The sequence below is a fragment of the Staurois parvus genome, unplaced genomic scaffold (assembly GCF_062004578.1).
Source record: "Staurois parvus isolate SC_StPar_1 unplaced genomic scaffold, SC_StPar_1.0 ptg000697l, whole genome shotgun sequence".
NCBI classification, from domain to species: Eukaryota; Metazoa; Chordata; class Amphibia; order Anura; family Ranidae; genus Staurois; species Staurois parvus.
Window position 1 is genome coordinate 4165719 of NW_028318493.1, and position 15564 is coordinate 4181282.

General features: G+C 41.4%; 1 protein-coding gene across 13 annotated transcripts in view; it reads right to left on the reverse strand.

Annotated features, from left to right (window-relative positions):
• The window catches only part of TCF7L2 (transcription factor 7 like 2), a 312837-nt gene that overhangs the window by 16650 nt on the left and 280623 nt on the right, over positions 1 to 15564 (reverse strand). For 3 of the 13 annotated variants that reach the window (XM_089653068.1, XM_089653066.1, XM_089653073.1), the window contains 5 exons: positions 8444 to 8584; positions 6592 to 6751; positions 4735 to 4854; positions 662 to 710; positions 99 to 149 (listed from right to left, as the gene is read on the reverse strand). In XM_089653068.1, the coding sequence (XP_089509194.1) occupies positions 99 to 149; positions 662 to 710; positions 4735 to 4854; positions 6592 to 6751; positions 8444 to 8584 (521 nt within the window). The remainder of the gene's footprint in view (positions 1 to 98; positions 150 to 661; positions 711 to 4734; positions 4855 to 6591; positions 6752 to 8443; positions 8585 to 15564) is intronic. The other 10 variants (XM_089653077.1, XM_089653070.1, XM_089653076.1 and 7 more) reach the window with 6 other exon arrangements.

The window sequence follows — 15564 nt, forward strand, 5'->3', positions numbered from 1 at the left end:
TAAAATGCATTTTCAGGGAAAAATAAACAAAAAATAAAAAAAAAAAATAATACAGGAAAAACTATAGGAATAAGTCCAAAAAAAAAATGGCTTAGCACCTGCAATCGGAGGAAGTGAAAGGCAAGGATTTAGGTAACATTCGTTGTGTTCTGTAAAAAAAGAATAAATTATACAAAATCTGGACATCGGTATAATAGAAATAATTCAAATTGTCTATGCAGTATTTTCAAACCTCCTTAATGCCTGAATTACACATGGGGGAGGGAAGAGGGGAAGGGGTGGGGTGGATAGGGAATTACCCAAAAAGCATGCAGCAAAGACCCCGGGATCAAACCTTGCACACCCGCGCACACACTCATGCATACACACACATAATAAACACCACACATTAAACTAATGGCTGGTTGTTTGTACTTTACTCTTAAATATTTAATATAGCAAATACAAAAATTATCTAGTATGGCATGCATATATACAAAAATCCTCTAATTGTATTCCATTAAGGGGTCCATAAGTATCTGAGGTCCAGTAATCACTGGTTCAGGGGGTATCAGAGTCAAATTGGTGACCCCAGGTGCCTGTTTCCTCCTCCCCTGCAGCAGTGATTAGTGGGCCTTCTGCTGAAAACATTAGGGGGGTGCTACTTTGGGGTGGTACTTACCATTACTTTCGCCTGCCTGTTTTTCTCTTTTCCTCTTCTTCTTTTTGCCCTAAAGAGCAATCACAAAAAAGAAAATGGCATTTAGCACCATTACAGATCTTTTAAGGAAGTAACCAAAAAAAGTGTGCAAAGGATGAAAAGCCAATGGCACCCAAAACCGACACTGGAGCTGACCCACTGGCTTCTCTCAGATTTCGTGTCTTGGCCGTCCCCACAATTGTGAGATTTCCCTGCAATAGTTTGTGTCTCTGCCCCTCCCACAATAGTGAATTTCCTTTCAGCAGTTTGTGTCTCTGCCCCTCCCTGATCCTCCCAACCTGAATCCCCAAGAGAAACTAGAAGCAGTGAATGAACTCTCCAGCAGCCTTGTGGTACTCAAATACCAGTTTTGGGTTGTAGTATCCTTTACAGGCAACCTGTCACTGTACAACACACCATAAACAGACATAACTAGTGTTAAATGCCATCATTCAGTGAAAAATGGCCTTATACACTATATGCCCCAACCACACACACATATATACAACAAAGTGATGCCGGTTTCTCTGCAAAGGGCCCTTAAGTGCACATTCTACCATGTAGGATACATTAGTGGCAAGGGCAGAGAGAGGTAGGAGAGATCTGGGTTCAATGGATCCAGGGGCAGAAGACCAGTATTCAGAAACTGAAATAATGTACAGACACCTTGTATTGCCTACTGTTGACTTGTGTCACTATGTGTTGTATAATGACAGGCTCTCTTTAGTTCACATAATGGATTGCAAGAACATTTCAACAATGTAAGCTCTATCCTGTCCACAAATATCCAAAAATGAACGCGACATTGTTCCTCCAGATATTCAAATCTCTATTAGACTCTGAATCACTAGGGAGTGGGTGCCTTCAAGAAATAAGTTGCTCGTGGATGGGTAAATAATTTCCTGAGAGTCATATAATAAGCTGTTCTAAGCCTGGAGACCCATTGAAATACTGAGCTACAGACTATAGTGGATGGAGGGGCTGGGCTTCACCTGAGCAAAAAAACATCCAACAGGTTGGAAATCCACTGTATACAATTAAGTGCGCTTCTGATCTGTGGGGGAGTCAATATTAACCCCTTAAACTGGGGGACAGTTTGATTTTCCAATATGTTCCAATAAATGGTTGTTAAAGGTTAGTTTGCTGTTGCTCATCTATGGGAAAGCCTTAGAGGTAAAGGATGCTACTCCAATTGCAGAAAGATGAAAATGAAGAGAGACTGGTTCATCAGAAGTGTTAATAACAAACAAGGTAGAAATGAAAGTGGAGATAGGTGAGGGAGTGTTAGAGGGCTGGAGTGGTAAGAGATTTGGAAAAGTTTTTTTCCCCACAGGGTCTACTGCCTATTCTCTCCCCGGATTCCTGAAAGGCATTGTATCCAAGGATTTTAGGCACCCTTGAAAGCTTCCAAAGCTTCCGTTGTTCAATATGGCGGACAATTTTTCGCTTATGATCCATTAGAGCTCAGCTTCTACCAGTTCAAATAGCAAAGAAGGTGTCTTCCATGACCTGGCTATAATTGATATGTATTGTAGGAGCATTGGGCTCATTGAGTGAACAAAGAAAGGTAGCAGAATTTCAGATGTTTGAAGACAGCTCTTTTTCAGCCAGGGAACCTCATGGATTCCTTGGAAATATTTACATGGTATTGGAAGAATGAAAGCCACACCAATTCATTCAGACCACTATAGCTTTCTTGATTAAAAAGCAATGTCAAGTTAAAAAGCCAACCTGTTTGGGGGGCTCACAGATCCCCCTTTATTAGGGATTGTTTGCTGGATATGATGCATGATACTACTGAACAAGTAATTATGGGAAATGAAGACCTGGCTATGGCAAATCTTGCTGCTACGAATATTAGAATGATCAGTCTCCCAGGGCGTCTTGATACATCCTTGGTTGGTTGATTTATTAGTGCTTTGGATGGGGATTTCATAAAGTTTACTTGGAGGAGGGAGTATATGAAGTTGCATATTCCAAATCAAAAGCTCCAAACCCTTGGGCAGGTCCCAATATGTTATTTTTAAATGCTAGGAAACTATTTCACACTACTGTATACACTTTGATAGAAACCAAAATTTGGATTGTGATTCCAGTTCTAACTTGGAGCAAACTGAAATAAACAACAAACGAGTAGTTGGTGCCACAAAAAGAAGTTATTTGCAAATTTGACCAAAAATTCCAGTCAAAATAAGACAATTATGTAATAAAATATGAATCCATTCGTGGCTAGCCTTACAGGACCTATACCCAACTGAATTTCAAAACAGCTGCTGAAGACTGCTGAAAGCTTATGGTTAAAGCAAAAGCATCCATTAAAATATATATATTCAGCATTTGAGGCCAACGGATGCTTTAGGAAACCTGGTTGAAGCTTGGTAAATGCTAATAAAAAATGCCTGCAGAATCTGAGACTGAAAAGTCAGTCCATCCAAATGTGATATTTTAGTTATAGGGGCTACATCAGCCCCTTGCTTTCTTATACACTCACAAGACGTTTTATTAGTTACAACTGTTTATTTCCTTGGTAACACAAATTTCTAACCAGCCAATCACTTGGCAGCAACTCAATGCATTTAGGCATCTAGACGTGGTGAAGACGACGTGCTGAAGTTCAAACCGAGCATCAGAATGGGGAAAAAAGGGGGTTTAAGCGACTTTGAACGTGGCATGGTTGTTGGTGCCAGACGACTTGTCTGAGTATTTTAAAAACTGCTGATCCACCTGGGATTTTCACGCACAACCATCTCTAGGGTTTACAGAGAATGGTCCAAAAAGAGAAAATATCCAGTGACTGGCAGCTGTGTGGATGAAAATGCCTTGTTGATGTCAAAGGTCAGAGGAGAATGGGTAGATTGGTTGCTGCAACATTCAGATGGTAGGGTCAGAATTTGGCATAAACAGCATGAAAGCATGGATCCATCCTGCCTTGTATCAACGGTTAAGGCTGGTGATGCAATGATGTGGGGGATATTTTCTTGGCACTAGCAAGGTGTGCCTAATAAAGTGGTCGGTGAATGTATATCTTGGGTACTCTAACAGCAAGAGCTTCCTGCCATAGTTGGTGACCAATTCTTATCCAGATGAAGTTTTTGGGTGTTCCCATACCCCTGTGTCTTGCAGCTCCTTGTTTTGCATTCGTTGCAGCAAAAAATACATTAAAAGCTCATCGGGGGATGCTAGGAGCCAATCATATTGGACACGGTGGATGTGCAGATGCAAGAATGACAGAGGTCTCATCAACAGAGTCCCCAAAAGACAGGAGTCATGTGGTTTAACACTCAATCATTTACCAAACGCTGAAATATCAGTCTTGGATCCGCTTACCCTTTAAAGTTTGACCTCTTGGAGGTAGAAGCATACTGCATAAGGTTTATCTAACCAACAGTAGGAGAAGAGCGTATTGGGAAGACCAAAGTCCACATGACATGAATCTTTCTTTTTATTGAAACAAAACCATGGAGACGTCAAGTTTAAAATCTTGTACACAGGAACAAGAATACCCCATGAACATCCAATCGGTTTCCAGCCATTGTTAATTTAGCTTGGTAATATGAGAAAAAGATCTGATTGACTCGCTTGGGCAAAACCTACACTCCTCACATTTTTGTATACAGATTTAGTGAACAGATGAGGCTTTATAACAATGTCACAAGACGTTGTAAAGTGGAATAATTCGCCTTCAGCAAAAGCTCAGATTACTCTACTTTACACCGCACACCAACATAAATATATATACAAGACACATATGGCAGCTGGAGGCTGCTGAGATGTTTCAGCAAAGCAATAATTACTTTTATTGTCTAAAATCTTGTTAACAGGTTTTTTTTTTTTTAATTTTTGAAATCTACTATCAAATGACCCCCGGTCATTTACTTACAGTGCAATCTAAATTACTAGAGAACTGAAGTAGAATTAATGAGATAGTATTTTGGGGCTGCGGTGAATGATTGCTCGCCTGCCCGTGTCTCAATACATACCATGTAGTGTTTTGTTCGCTCCAAAGGAAAATAACATGACATGTTACTCTACAAGGGGGGAAAAATATCACCTACATAGCCACGTACATAGTTATCCCGTGCGGACCAGCCTGGGTAGAGCTGCATGTGCAGCTGCCGTTCCTTCCTCGCCAGCTCGTAGTATTTTGCCTGTTCTTCTCTCGATAACGCGTGCCACTGCATGGAGAGAAAGAGAGGGGAGTTCTGAGTAAACATCGGCAATGTATATTACCATAGCTCCAGGCGAGAATCTATTAGCAACAAATTAAAAAAAATGCTTTATGAGTACAGTGAAAAGCACATCTAACTCAATACAGGCCTCAGAAACCATCTGAAGACCCTACCATCCCCACCAATAACCTTATAGTAGGTACTTAAAATTTCATTGAAACCAATAGCAACTTTTTAAAGGTAAGCTTCAATGTATTCAAATTTGTAGCTTTTATTTAAATAATACCTGGTGATCCTGCCATCAAGATCCCTTTTGGACGCTTCCTTTTAACCACTTCCTGTCCGGACACTTTTACCACCTTCCTGTCCAGGGCAATTTTCAGCTTTCAGCGCTATCACACTTTGAATGACAATTGCGCGGTCATGCAATACTGTACACATATGAATTTCTTACCATTTTTTTGAGACAGATAAAGCTTTATTTTGGTGGTATTTATTTTTATTTTTTTTGCTATGTAAATGAAAAAGTCCAAAAATTTTGAAAAAAAGTGTTTTTCTTATAAAATATTGCAAATAAATAATCTTTCATCATAAATCTTGGCCAAAATGTATTCCGTTATATTTTTAGTATAAAAAAATAAGCCAGCTTAGTTTATAACCAAAAATTATAATTTTTAAACATTTTTGTTACATTTTTATTTTATTTTTTTATATTATTATTTATGGGGGGTTTTTTTACATACTGTCACCCTAGCAGTACAGTGTCACCATGGTGACACTGTACTACTTGTGGGGGGTGATGATTTTTTTTTTTTTACAGTGATTGCTTTTACACCCATATAGGATGTAAAAGCAATCATTTCTCTTTCTCTCTGTCTGCATTCTTGCAGCCATTGAGAACTACTGTGTGAGCTGTGATTGGTCACACCTTGTCACATGGTACAAGGCTGTTGTGAATAGCCTTGTACCATGTGACCTCTGTGATCATTCACAGATTTCACACGTAGTAAGCAGTGATGTCAAAAGTGACATCTTGCTTACTACTTTGCATGTGATCACTGATTGGCCAATCAGTGATCACATGATCGGGACCTCGTACAGAGGTCCCGTCCGATGATCGGTGTTTCACTGTGTCCAGAGGACACAGCGGGCACCGGATCGCGGTGCTGCACGTTCCCAGGGAGCATGCACAGCTAGAAATGGCGGGGGCCGTTTATGAACGGCAACCCGCCCCTGGAGTGCCACCGCCCTGCCATTTATAAACAGCAGGCGGGCGGCAAGTGGTTAAAGGATGATAATGCCCTGGCCCTGTTTCCTAATTGTGCTCCCGTGTTGTCACCCTGTCTTATGGGCTTCCAATGGGGACCACAACTGGCCTTTCAAATGTACATTACGGTTGCTGGTTGGTGATAAGTATACGATTGAATTTCTAACAACATAATCTTTAATACTCTCTTGAGTCCATTTATTTGCCATTCTACGTGCAATAAAAACTCCAATGAAGAGGGCAGTTATGTGACCCCAAAATGTGTTGGCTGTATCTACATGTCCTGTGTTTCCATTTTAAGTGAAATAAACAAGCTTTGGGCTCTAACTTCTTGGTGTGGTGCTCCTGCTCTTCATTCTTCCCTAAAAATGGCTATGTGACAATGTTTTACCAAACAAATAATTTTACAGTGAAAAAAGTGGGAGCTTTGCTGTTGTTAATGGTTTAGTGCTTTGTTGAGTTCTTCCTACACTTACCCTTCGGCCGAGGATCTGGTTAATGGCTGCGCTTTCTTTTAATGTACATTCGGCTACAACCTTTGCTCGCATTTCCTTCATATACAACATAAATGCATTAAGAGGTTTCTTTATGTGAGGTTTTTTCTTTTCTTCTTCCTTTTTGGAATCCTGATGTTTTCTGTAAAATGACATAACATTAGTAATTCCACAGAGGGTTACTTGAGGACCATTTTATTTTTACAGAAGGCTTAGGATAGCACATAAACAGAAAACTTTAACTAGACAAAATGATGGAGATTTACTAAAGCTGGAGCGCTAAGAATCTGGTGGAGCTGTGCATGGAAGCCAATCAGCTTCTAACTTCAGCTTGTTCATTTAAACTTTGGCAATAAAACCTGGAAGCTGATTGGTTTCTGTGCAGAACTGCACCAGAATTTGCACGCTCCAATTTTAGTAAATAACCCCAAATATGTCCTGAATCATGGATGGGAAACCACTATTACAGGTTCAGGAGATCTCAAGTAATCTTACTTTGTGTAGAAGATTTACAATATGAGGTAGGCTTTCACAAAGAGCTTAGTACATCTGTGTTAAATTGCCATTTGCAATACAGACTGATGCTGAACATCCAGATGACAAGCTAGGCAGAAGTTGACCATGCTGATAAGAGGCGGTCAGAATATGTGTGCATTTATGGAGAAATGGGCAAAGGGCATCTGCATGGATGCATGTCTCTATGGACAGAAGACCTAACGAAGGATTGTCTACCTAGATGGAAAACTGGGTTAAGGACATCTTCATGAGTGAGGATATATATATACTGTAGACAGTATATCTTCATGGCTGGGTGGGGGACATCTACATAGACAGATGACTAGTCACATGATATCTTAATGAACGAAAGGCTAACGAGAGGACATCTATGTGGATGACATACGGTGGAAAATATAAGTACATGGATACAGGGTTCATTGGAGCTTGTCACTTCATGGATGGATTACATTTTTATGGATAGAAGACTAGGTAAAAGAAATCCACATGGATGGAACACTGGGAAAAGGACATTAATGTGTAAAAGTCAGACTGAAAAAAGTCACATGTCCCAGTTGAACCCAAAGATAAAAACTGATAAAACTGAAAAGGATGGAAATTCAGAAGGTCTGCATGAATGTAAGACTGAATGGAGGACATCTACATGGATGCAAAGCTGGGTAGAGGATTTCTAAACGAGTTCAAGAATGAATAGACTGAATATAGATGAAATAAAGGGATGAGGATGTCTACATGGATGTAAGACTACATGTATTGATGTCTACATGGAGCAGAATAGATCTCTACAGGAAGAAAGTAAATGGCACATCTTCACTAAAAGAGGAGGTATCTGATGTAGAAGTAAGAGATTTACTGCAGGAGTTGATGTCTACAAGGAAGCCTGCGCAAAGAAAGAAGACCACAGGAAGAACATTGATATGCATGTTCAAGGACCTTTTTGGCTATCAGTGGAGATCATGTAGCTTTAAAAATAAAATACTATGGAAATAAGTTGTCTGCACAAATTAGAAACCTTTGCTTCCAGTGGGGAAAGCCCAAATGCACCAAAAACATTTACTACAGACAAGGGTTATCAAATTACAATGTCCTATATCCGAAAATCATCTATATCATTGACACAATTTAACTAAAGGCAGGGGCAATTGGTACGGATGAGGAACATTTACTGTTGTGGAGGGAGTCTACCTTGGCTTGGCATTATCACTAGAGTTGGGGGGTGTACACATAGATAAAGGTCTTCTGCTATAGGAACTCTATGTACTGACCAGTTTAATTACAGAGCAGATCTAGAGACACGTAAGGTAAACAGAAGACTCACGAGCTGTGCAGAGATCCCACGTCACTCTGGGAAGATTCCTGTTTGACGGTTGGGGTCACTATGGCGGGATGAGGGATTCCAGTTGTGTGTAAACTGTGGTGGGGCGGCACCATGTGTGGAGGGAATCTGGAGGAGAGAAAGCTGTGTAAATTGTCAGAATAAACATGAATGAAAAGGGGAGGAAAAACATTTCTACAATTTACTGTAAAACAATTCAAACACAAATTGTACTCCCCACCACCATCACTAGACAATATTATGGATGTCCAACATGACCAATAAGATACAATTCTGGCTTCACTGTGATATACATCTCATTCTGTTCTTAAAATCGCTGTGAATAAACAAGCCTGCATCTGGTTTGGATCTCTGGAGACCATGAGTGTAAGGTTATCACCCTCATTAGGCCACCAAAAACCATTTTAAAAATAAATATGACCTTCGTACCTGTAATGTCACAAAAGCTTTTGCTCATTTGAGTGATTAAAAAACTGTAATTCTGTCCAGCCAGTCTTGTGACCTAGACCAGTGATTCTCAACCACTTGGCCATGGCCTTCCCTCTCATGGGCCTCCAGCCAGCTGCAGATCCCTTAATCTTCCACAGTGCCTTCCAGCTCCCATAGTGTCCCCAACCTTCCATAGTGGCCTACAGTGCACCCAGGCCCCCTGAGAGCCCTCAGCTTCCACAATTCCCCCAACCTTCCCTAGTGTTGCCCAGCATTTGTATTCTTATACTTTTATTGTGTGAGTATAATCTTTAAACTTTACTAATGGAGCATGGAAGGTTTTGGAAGAATTTACCAGGCCCTTGTTTCAAATACGTTGAGAACCACTGACTTAGACAACCCTTTACAAACAACGTTAGGATGGAAACCTCACTCTACTGAAACAAAGCACTTTAAAGTATAACTAAAACAAAACCGTTTACTTTGGATAGAACCTGGAATTGATAACGTAGTTGTAAAGTCATTTTTTTTTAATTATTTGCAGAGAGCAGCCCATTATTATTATTATTATACAGTATTTATATAGCGCCAACAGTTTGCTCAGCGCTGTACATTATATTGGGAGACAGTACATTAACAATACAGTACAATACACAAGGGGTTCGAGGGCCCTGCTCCTTGGAGCTTACAATCTTACCCCCTCTTCTGGGATCTCCTGAGCCAGGCTGTGTGCAACCCATTGACACGCACAGTACAGCGCAGCCCTACCCCACCCTCCTTCTTCACAGGATTTTACTGACAGCAGTAGAAACCAATAGTGCCCACAGCTTTCAGTGAAGCCAGTGAGAACAGGGAGGGGGGAGAGAAGAGTTGTAGATGGGCACAGTGCTGGATCGATGTAGGGCTCAGGTAAGTGTTTTTCCTTTTCTCTTCTTTTTTTTTGGGGGGGGGGGGGTGTCATAAAAATCTTTAACTTTAGAACTACTTTAAGTGTATTTCCAAACATTTTTTCGTTTTTGACAGAGTAAGGAAGGGTAATAGGCAGATTTTTACTGCTATCTGGGGCTCCATCAGAAAGTAGCTTATATTTACATAGTGCACATTTTGAGTCATCACACACGTTTCAGCAGAAATCATGTTGATGGGACTTTGACTTGTTTCTCATGCGTACAATTCATATACACCTTGCTCTCCTAAGAGGTCATCCATGTTTCAGGGACCGTGAATATCTCCACACCCAAAGACTGCCCAGATAAGCTCAGCTAGACTTGCAGAGTTTACTGCTTTCAGTCAAGTCAGTTCTAACTGGTAGTCTACCACTGAGTGAGAGGAGAGATAGCAAAGTACAATCACTCAACAGCACTACTAAATCAGAAGCAAATGAGTGGGTAATGAGCAAATTCAGAAAACAACATTTCCATGTATAATGAGGGATTCCCACCATCCCTGTAATGAGTTCCTAGGTCTTCACACCTGCTTTGCCCATTATGAGGGGTTATGATCATCCCTGCTCTGAAATCCCTGGTCTATACTCCTGCCATGCCCATTATGAAATGTTCTAACCATCCCTGCTCTAAGTTCCTGAGTCTATACACTTGCTGTGCCCATTATAAGGGGTTCCAACCATCCCTGCTCTAAGTTCCTGAGTCTATACACTTGCTGTGCCCATTATAAGGGGTTCCAACCATCCCTGCTCTAAGTTCATGAGTCTATACACCTGCTGTGCCCATTATAAGGGGTTCCAACCATCCCTGCTCTACGTTCCTGAGTCTATACACCTGCTGTGCCCATGATAAGGGGTTCCAACCATCCTTGCTCTGAGCTCCTAGGTCTACACACCTGCTGTGCCCATTAAGAGAGGTTCTAACCATCCCTTCTCTGAGTTCCTGGGTCTATACACCTGCCATTTCCATTATGAGGCATTTCCACCATCCCTGCTCTGAGAACCGAGGTCTACACACCTGCTGTGCCTATTATGAGGGCTTCTGATCATCCCTTTGCACACCCGTTGTACTTGTGTTAAAGTCTCCCACCATCCCTGCTGGAATATTTCTTTCTTTCATATTACAAAGAATATGACAGAAGGAGCGGGGACACACAAACGTGGCCAGGAACAACCAAAACCTAGAGAAACAGAGCTGGGAATTTTGACAGGAAGATCTCACCAGTGGAGCATCCATGTCATACGAATATGAAATCAGTGGCTAACCCAGGCCACTAGGCTCCAGCTAGAATCACAATATAGGGAGGACGACTCCTTTAACACTTATTAAAAAGATTTTTGATCTAAAAAAACCCCCCACAAAAAACAAAGAATAAGAAAATTGCACAGTAGAGTAGAAAAAAGACTGCATAAAAATTCCAGTGTTTTCATGTTTATAATTTTTTTTTCTTGCAAACTTAACCCAGGCTCTCTGAGAAAAAAACAAAACAAAAGAAATTTGGCTAGATGGATATAAGAGGCATGGCGCTCCTCATCACAAAGGTGTCTCGCATCCCGTAGACGGGCAGTAAACACCCCGAAAGCAGCTCATTAGAGTCCCTGTCTGCCTCTATGGCTCCGAGCCAGAATATAATGATGAGAGTTAACTAAGTTGGGACAACTAATTTTTTTTTTTTTGTTCTTGCCAGTCTCCGGGGCTTCCGCCTTCTGCGGCCTCATTTTGTGCGCTTGTTGACACGCTTCCATTAAGCGCCTGTCATCCGCCGTCCTTGATTTTATGCACAAGCTGTGGGATGCGCTCCGTTCTGCAGCCACGCGCCTTTGAATCGCATTGGATTTGTCATTATCCTCTTGCTCTTGTAACATTTCATCTATTTCTGCCCGGGAATGCGCCTGGCATGCGCCCACTTTATGGTTAAAACATGATGTGGCTTCCCTTTGAAGGCAGACGGTTTCAGCGTTGCCCTCGTCAGGAGAAGTGCCTTTCACCAATTTAGCATGCTGAGGGCCCCAAGCTCCAACATCTCAATCGAAAGGGGGTCACAGGGTGGCATCGGCGAGTGTCAGAGAGTGCTGCTTAATTGCCAATCTAGGCTTCTCCACGGTGTTTAAAGTATAATGACCCTTCACTTAATTCTGAGAATCCCCGGACCTGGCGCTGGATTGAATGAATATCAAAGACGACGACCGAACAGGGTGCAGGCCTCCGCTTTTCTATAACTGTCATAAGTCTAATGGACCTGTACTTCATGTCAACCCATTATCACAATAATGTATTTAATTTGCTGTATACGCTTTTTAACTAGACACCTTTCATACAGCCAAGTTTGGAAGGAAGCCCAAAAAAAAAAAAAAAAAAAAGAGAGAGAGAGACAAGGATCCCAAGGTGGTTTGGCGCTTGCTAATAAGCATTCGAGAAATCCACCTTCGGCTTTGTTCAGCTCTTTCCATTTGCATTAACCCCTACGAGCGAGCGCCGATAGGCGGAGGAGCCCCCTGTCAAAGATTTGTCACATCTGCCACCGTCATCTGTTGGAATTCGCCTGCCCTTAATGAACGTCATTAGCTGGGAATGTGGCACCATGGCCATCTGACATGCAAAGCCAGGGAAGGTTTAAAGTGAACCTATCTTTAGGAAATCAAACACAGGCTTGCATTAAACTGGCTGTACATGCAAAGATTTCTCAACAAGTTGAACAAGGGAAAACTATAGATTTCCACATCCACCTTTAAGTGTGAGGATGGTGGAATTTGGTTGTTGCAGTTGCACAAGAAAGAGTGCCAAACAAATGATCTAAGTCCAACAACAATTTAACGGTTTAGTAAATGAAAATGGAAAGGGCAACAGTCAATGTGGTTCAGGGGCCTATAGATCTGCCCTAATAAAATGAATAGGGACTCAAAAGTAGTACAGTCACCAGGTTTGATTAGTTATGTGAAAATCAGATACGACCAGGATCAATAAATCAATGAGTAATAGGTTAAAGAGAGCACCAAATAAAAAAATCCTTAGGAGTCCAACACTATATTGTTCAACTGGTTATAACAAGCAGGGCAATGAACATCAATGGGTTTCAAGAGCCACAAAAACACATTGGATGCCCTTTGCCCAGCTTTTTGAAACCAGCTGATCAATATAGACTTTGGACTCCTAAGGATTATTCATTTGGCGCTCACTTTGACTTATTACACTTGGATTTCTCAACTTGGGCGAATGTCTTATCCTGGGGGATCCCCATCTTTGTGGTGAGCTATTGAATACAGGCCAATTGGGCTCAAGTAGTGAATTTGTCCACAGGTTGATAGCCTTTGAAAGTCCAGTGCCCTGTTACCACTACCTCTTGGACCAGTGGTTGAAAGCACTGGATGACCTACTTTTTTCCACCTGGCTACTTCTATAGTTAGTACGAAGTTTGTCAAGCTGGGTCATGTCAGCAGGGCCACCCAAAGCGCAAATTTCCATTGATTCAAAGGAATCAACCAAAATTCAAGCCACGTATGGCCAACTTCACTGTTCAATAGTGGGTCAAACACTTGGCTTGCCTTGGCTATGGGAGCCCCCCAAACTCTGGTTTAGAGAGACTGCAATATTTCGGTACATGGTACACCCCGGGTATAGGTGTTCCCTAGATATGATGGAATTGAACATTCTTTGGATATGAAGGGGTACCTTCTGGTGCACACTGCTACACAGGGATGCTAAATAATGCATTTAATTTAAAAGCAGAACCCAAATCTACTGCAAAGCATGATTACATTTTAAAACAGGAATAGAGAGGAGGAAATTTCTAAATACAACTAATGTGTTTCTCGATCTGAGCTCTCTGGCTTTATTACATCAGAAGAGAAACGCCTGTTGTATCTTTGAGTGGAGATTTTTTTCCTACTCCCAGTGGGTATCACTGTTACAGGAATGTAGCACATACAAAAAAGTTGTATTTTCAAGGTTTTATGCCCAGTCTCCTAAATCAGGGGCCTCCAAACTTTCTAAGCAAAGGGCCAGTTTGCTGGTCTTCAGGCTTTAAGGGGTCATACTGTGGCCAGTGGAAGTACACAATGCGCCATTATTGGTTTTAATTGCAATATTAGTGCCCCATTGTTGGTCTCAGTGGGAGTAATAGTGCCCCATCGTTGGCATTAGTGGGAGGAATAGTAACCCATCACTGGTATTGCTGGGAGGAATAGTGAACCATCTATGGAAGAAACAGTCCTACATCATTGGTGCCAGTGGGAGGAATGGTACCCCATTCTTGGTTTTAATGGAAGCAGTAGTCCCAATCATTGGTGTCAGTGGGAGTAATGGTGCCCCATTGCTAGTTTTATTGGAATGAATAGTGCCCCATCACTGGTTTCAGTGGAACACATGGCATCTTATTACTGGTGTCAGTTGGAAGAATAATACCCCAAGGGCTGGATAAAGGCCCTGAATAAAGGCCACGTCCAGCCCTTGGCCCACAGTTTGGGAGACGACGATCCTAAACACAGAGGAAAAACCTTTTCTGTAGCTTTCACTCTGGTCATTTGGTTGAATCTTTATGGTTTTGTCAATTATTATACTTAAGTGCAGGGATTACACCAATAATCTGCTCTGAGCATTCTGGAAGTGGCCGGCAACAATGGGGGACTAACACTACAAAACCTATTCAGATGGCAGCCATATATATGAGGTAAAATGCATAGTATGGAAAGGAACCTTCAGGAAAAAAAATCTTTTTAATGGCACCACAACTGGATTGCATTTTAACTTAAAAAATGCAGCTTTTTGACCCAACATGTGTCAAGGGACCCAAGAAAAAAAATTCACTACAAACGGTAAACATGCGCAATGCGGGCAGCACCGTGGCTAAATGGTTAGCACTTCCACCTGGCAGTACTCGGGTTGTTGGTTCATATCCCAGCTACGGCACCTCCTGCCTGCCTGGAGTTTGCAAGTTCTCCCTGTGCCTGCGTGGGTTTCCTCCGGGTACTCCGGTTTCCTCCCATACACCAAAAACATGCTGGTAGGTTAATTGGCTCCTGTCTAAATTGTCCCTAGTATGTGTATGTATGAATGTGAGTTAGGGACGTTAGATTGTACACCCCTTTAGGGTTAGGGACTGATGTGAATGTACAATATATATGTAAAGCGCTGCGTAAATTGACAGCACTATATAAATACCTGTAATAAATAAATAAATAAATGTGTATTATAGTGCATGATTCTGCATGTGCGCAGGTTTAATAGGACATCATAGGATGACCATTCATGTATGGCCTATGGAAAAGGAAGGAGATCTTTAAGTGAACGCCAATAGCGGATCATTTTAAAAGCGCTCGCTTGGATGCGATATCATCCACATCACAGTAACTGAACTTTTTAGTGAACATTGTTATCTCTCAGTGCTGGATACCAGGAGGAGAGAGAAGTATGCATCTTTTTTATGAATCGTTTCTGCCACCATGTTATCATCTTACCTTTGTATAAACATATACTACTTAAAATAGATATAAAACCCAATCATTAATATCCAGGTTCCCAATCCAAAAATCCCAATTATTAAAAATTTTATTTCAAAAAGTAATTTTAAATCTATTTAAATCTTCATCTTTTACATAAAAAAAAAAACCCTGGTGATCCTACCATGATGGCCCTTGTTCAGGCATAGTGACAACTCTCTGTTCCTGTCTCCTAACTGTGGTCCAGCGCTGTCATACAGGCTTCTGATGGAGACCACAAGCGGCCATTTCAATG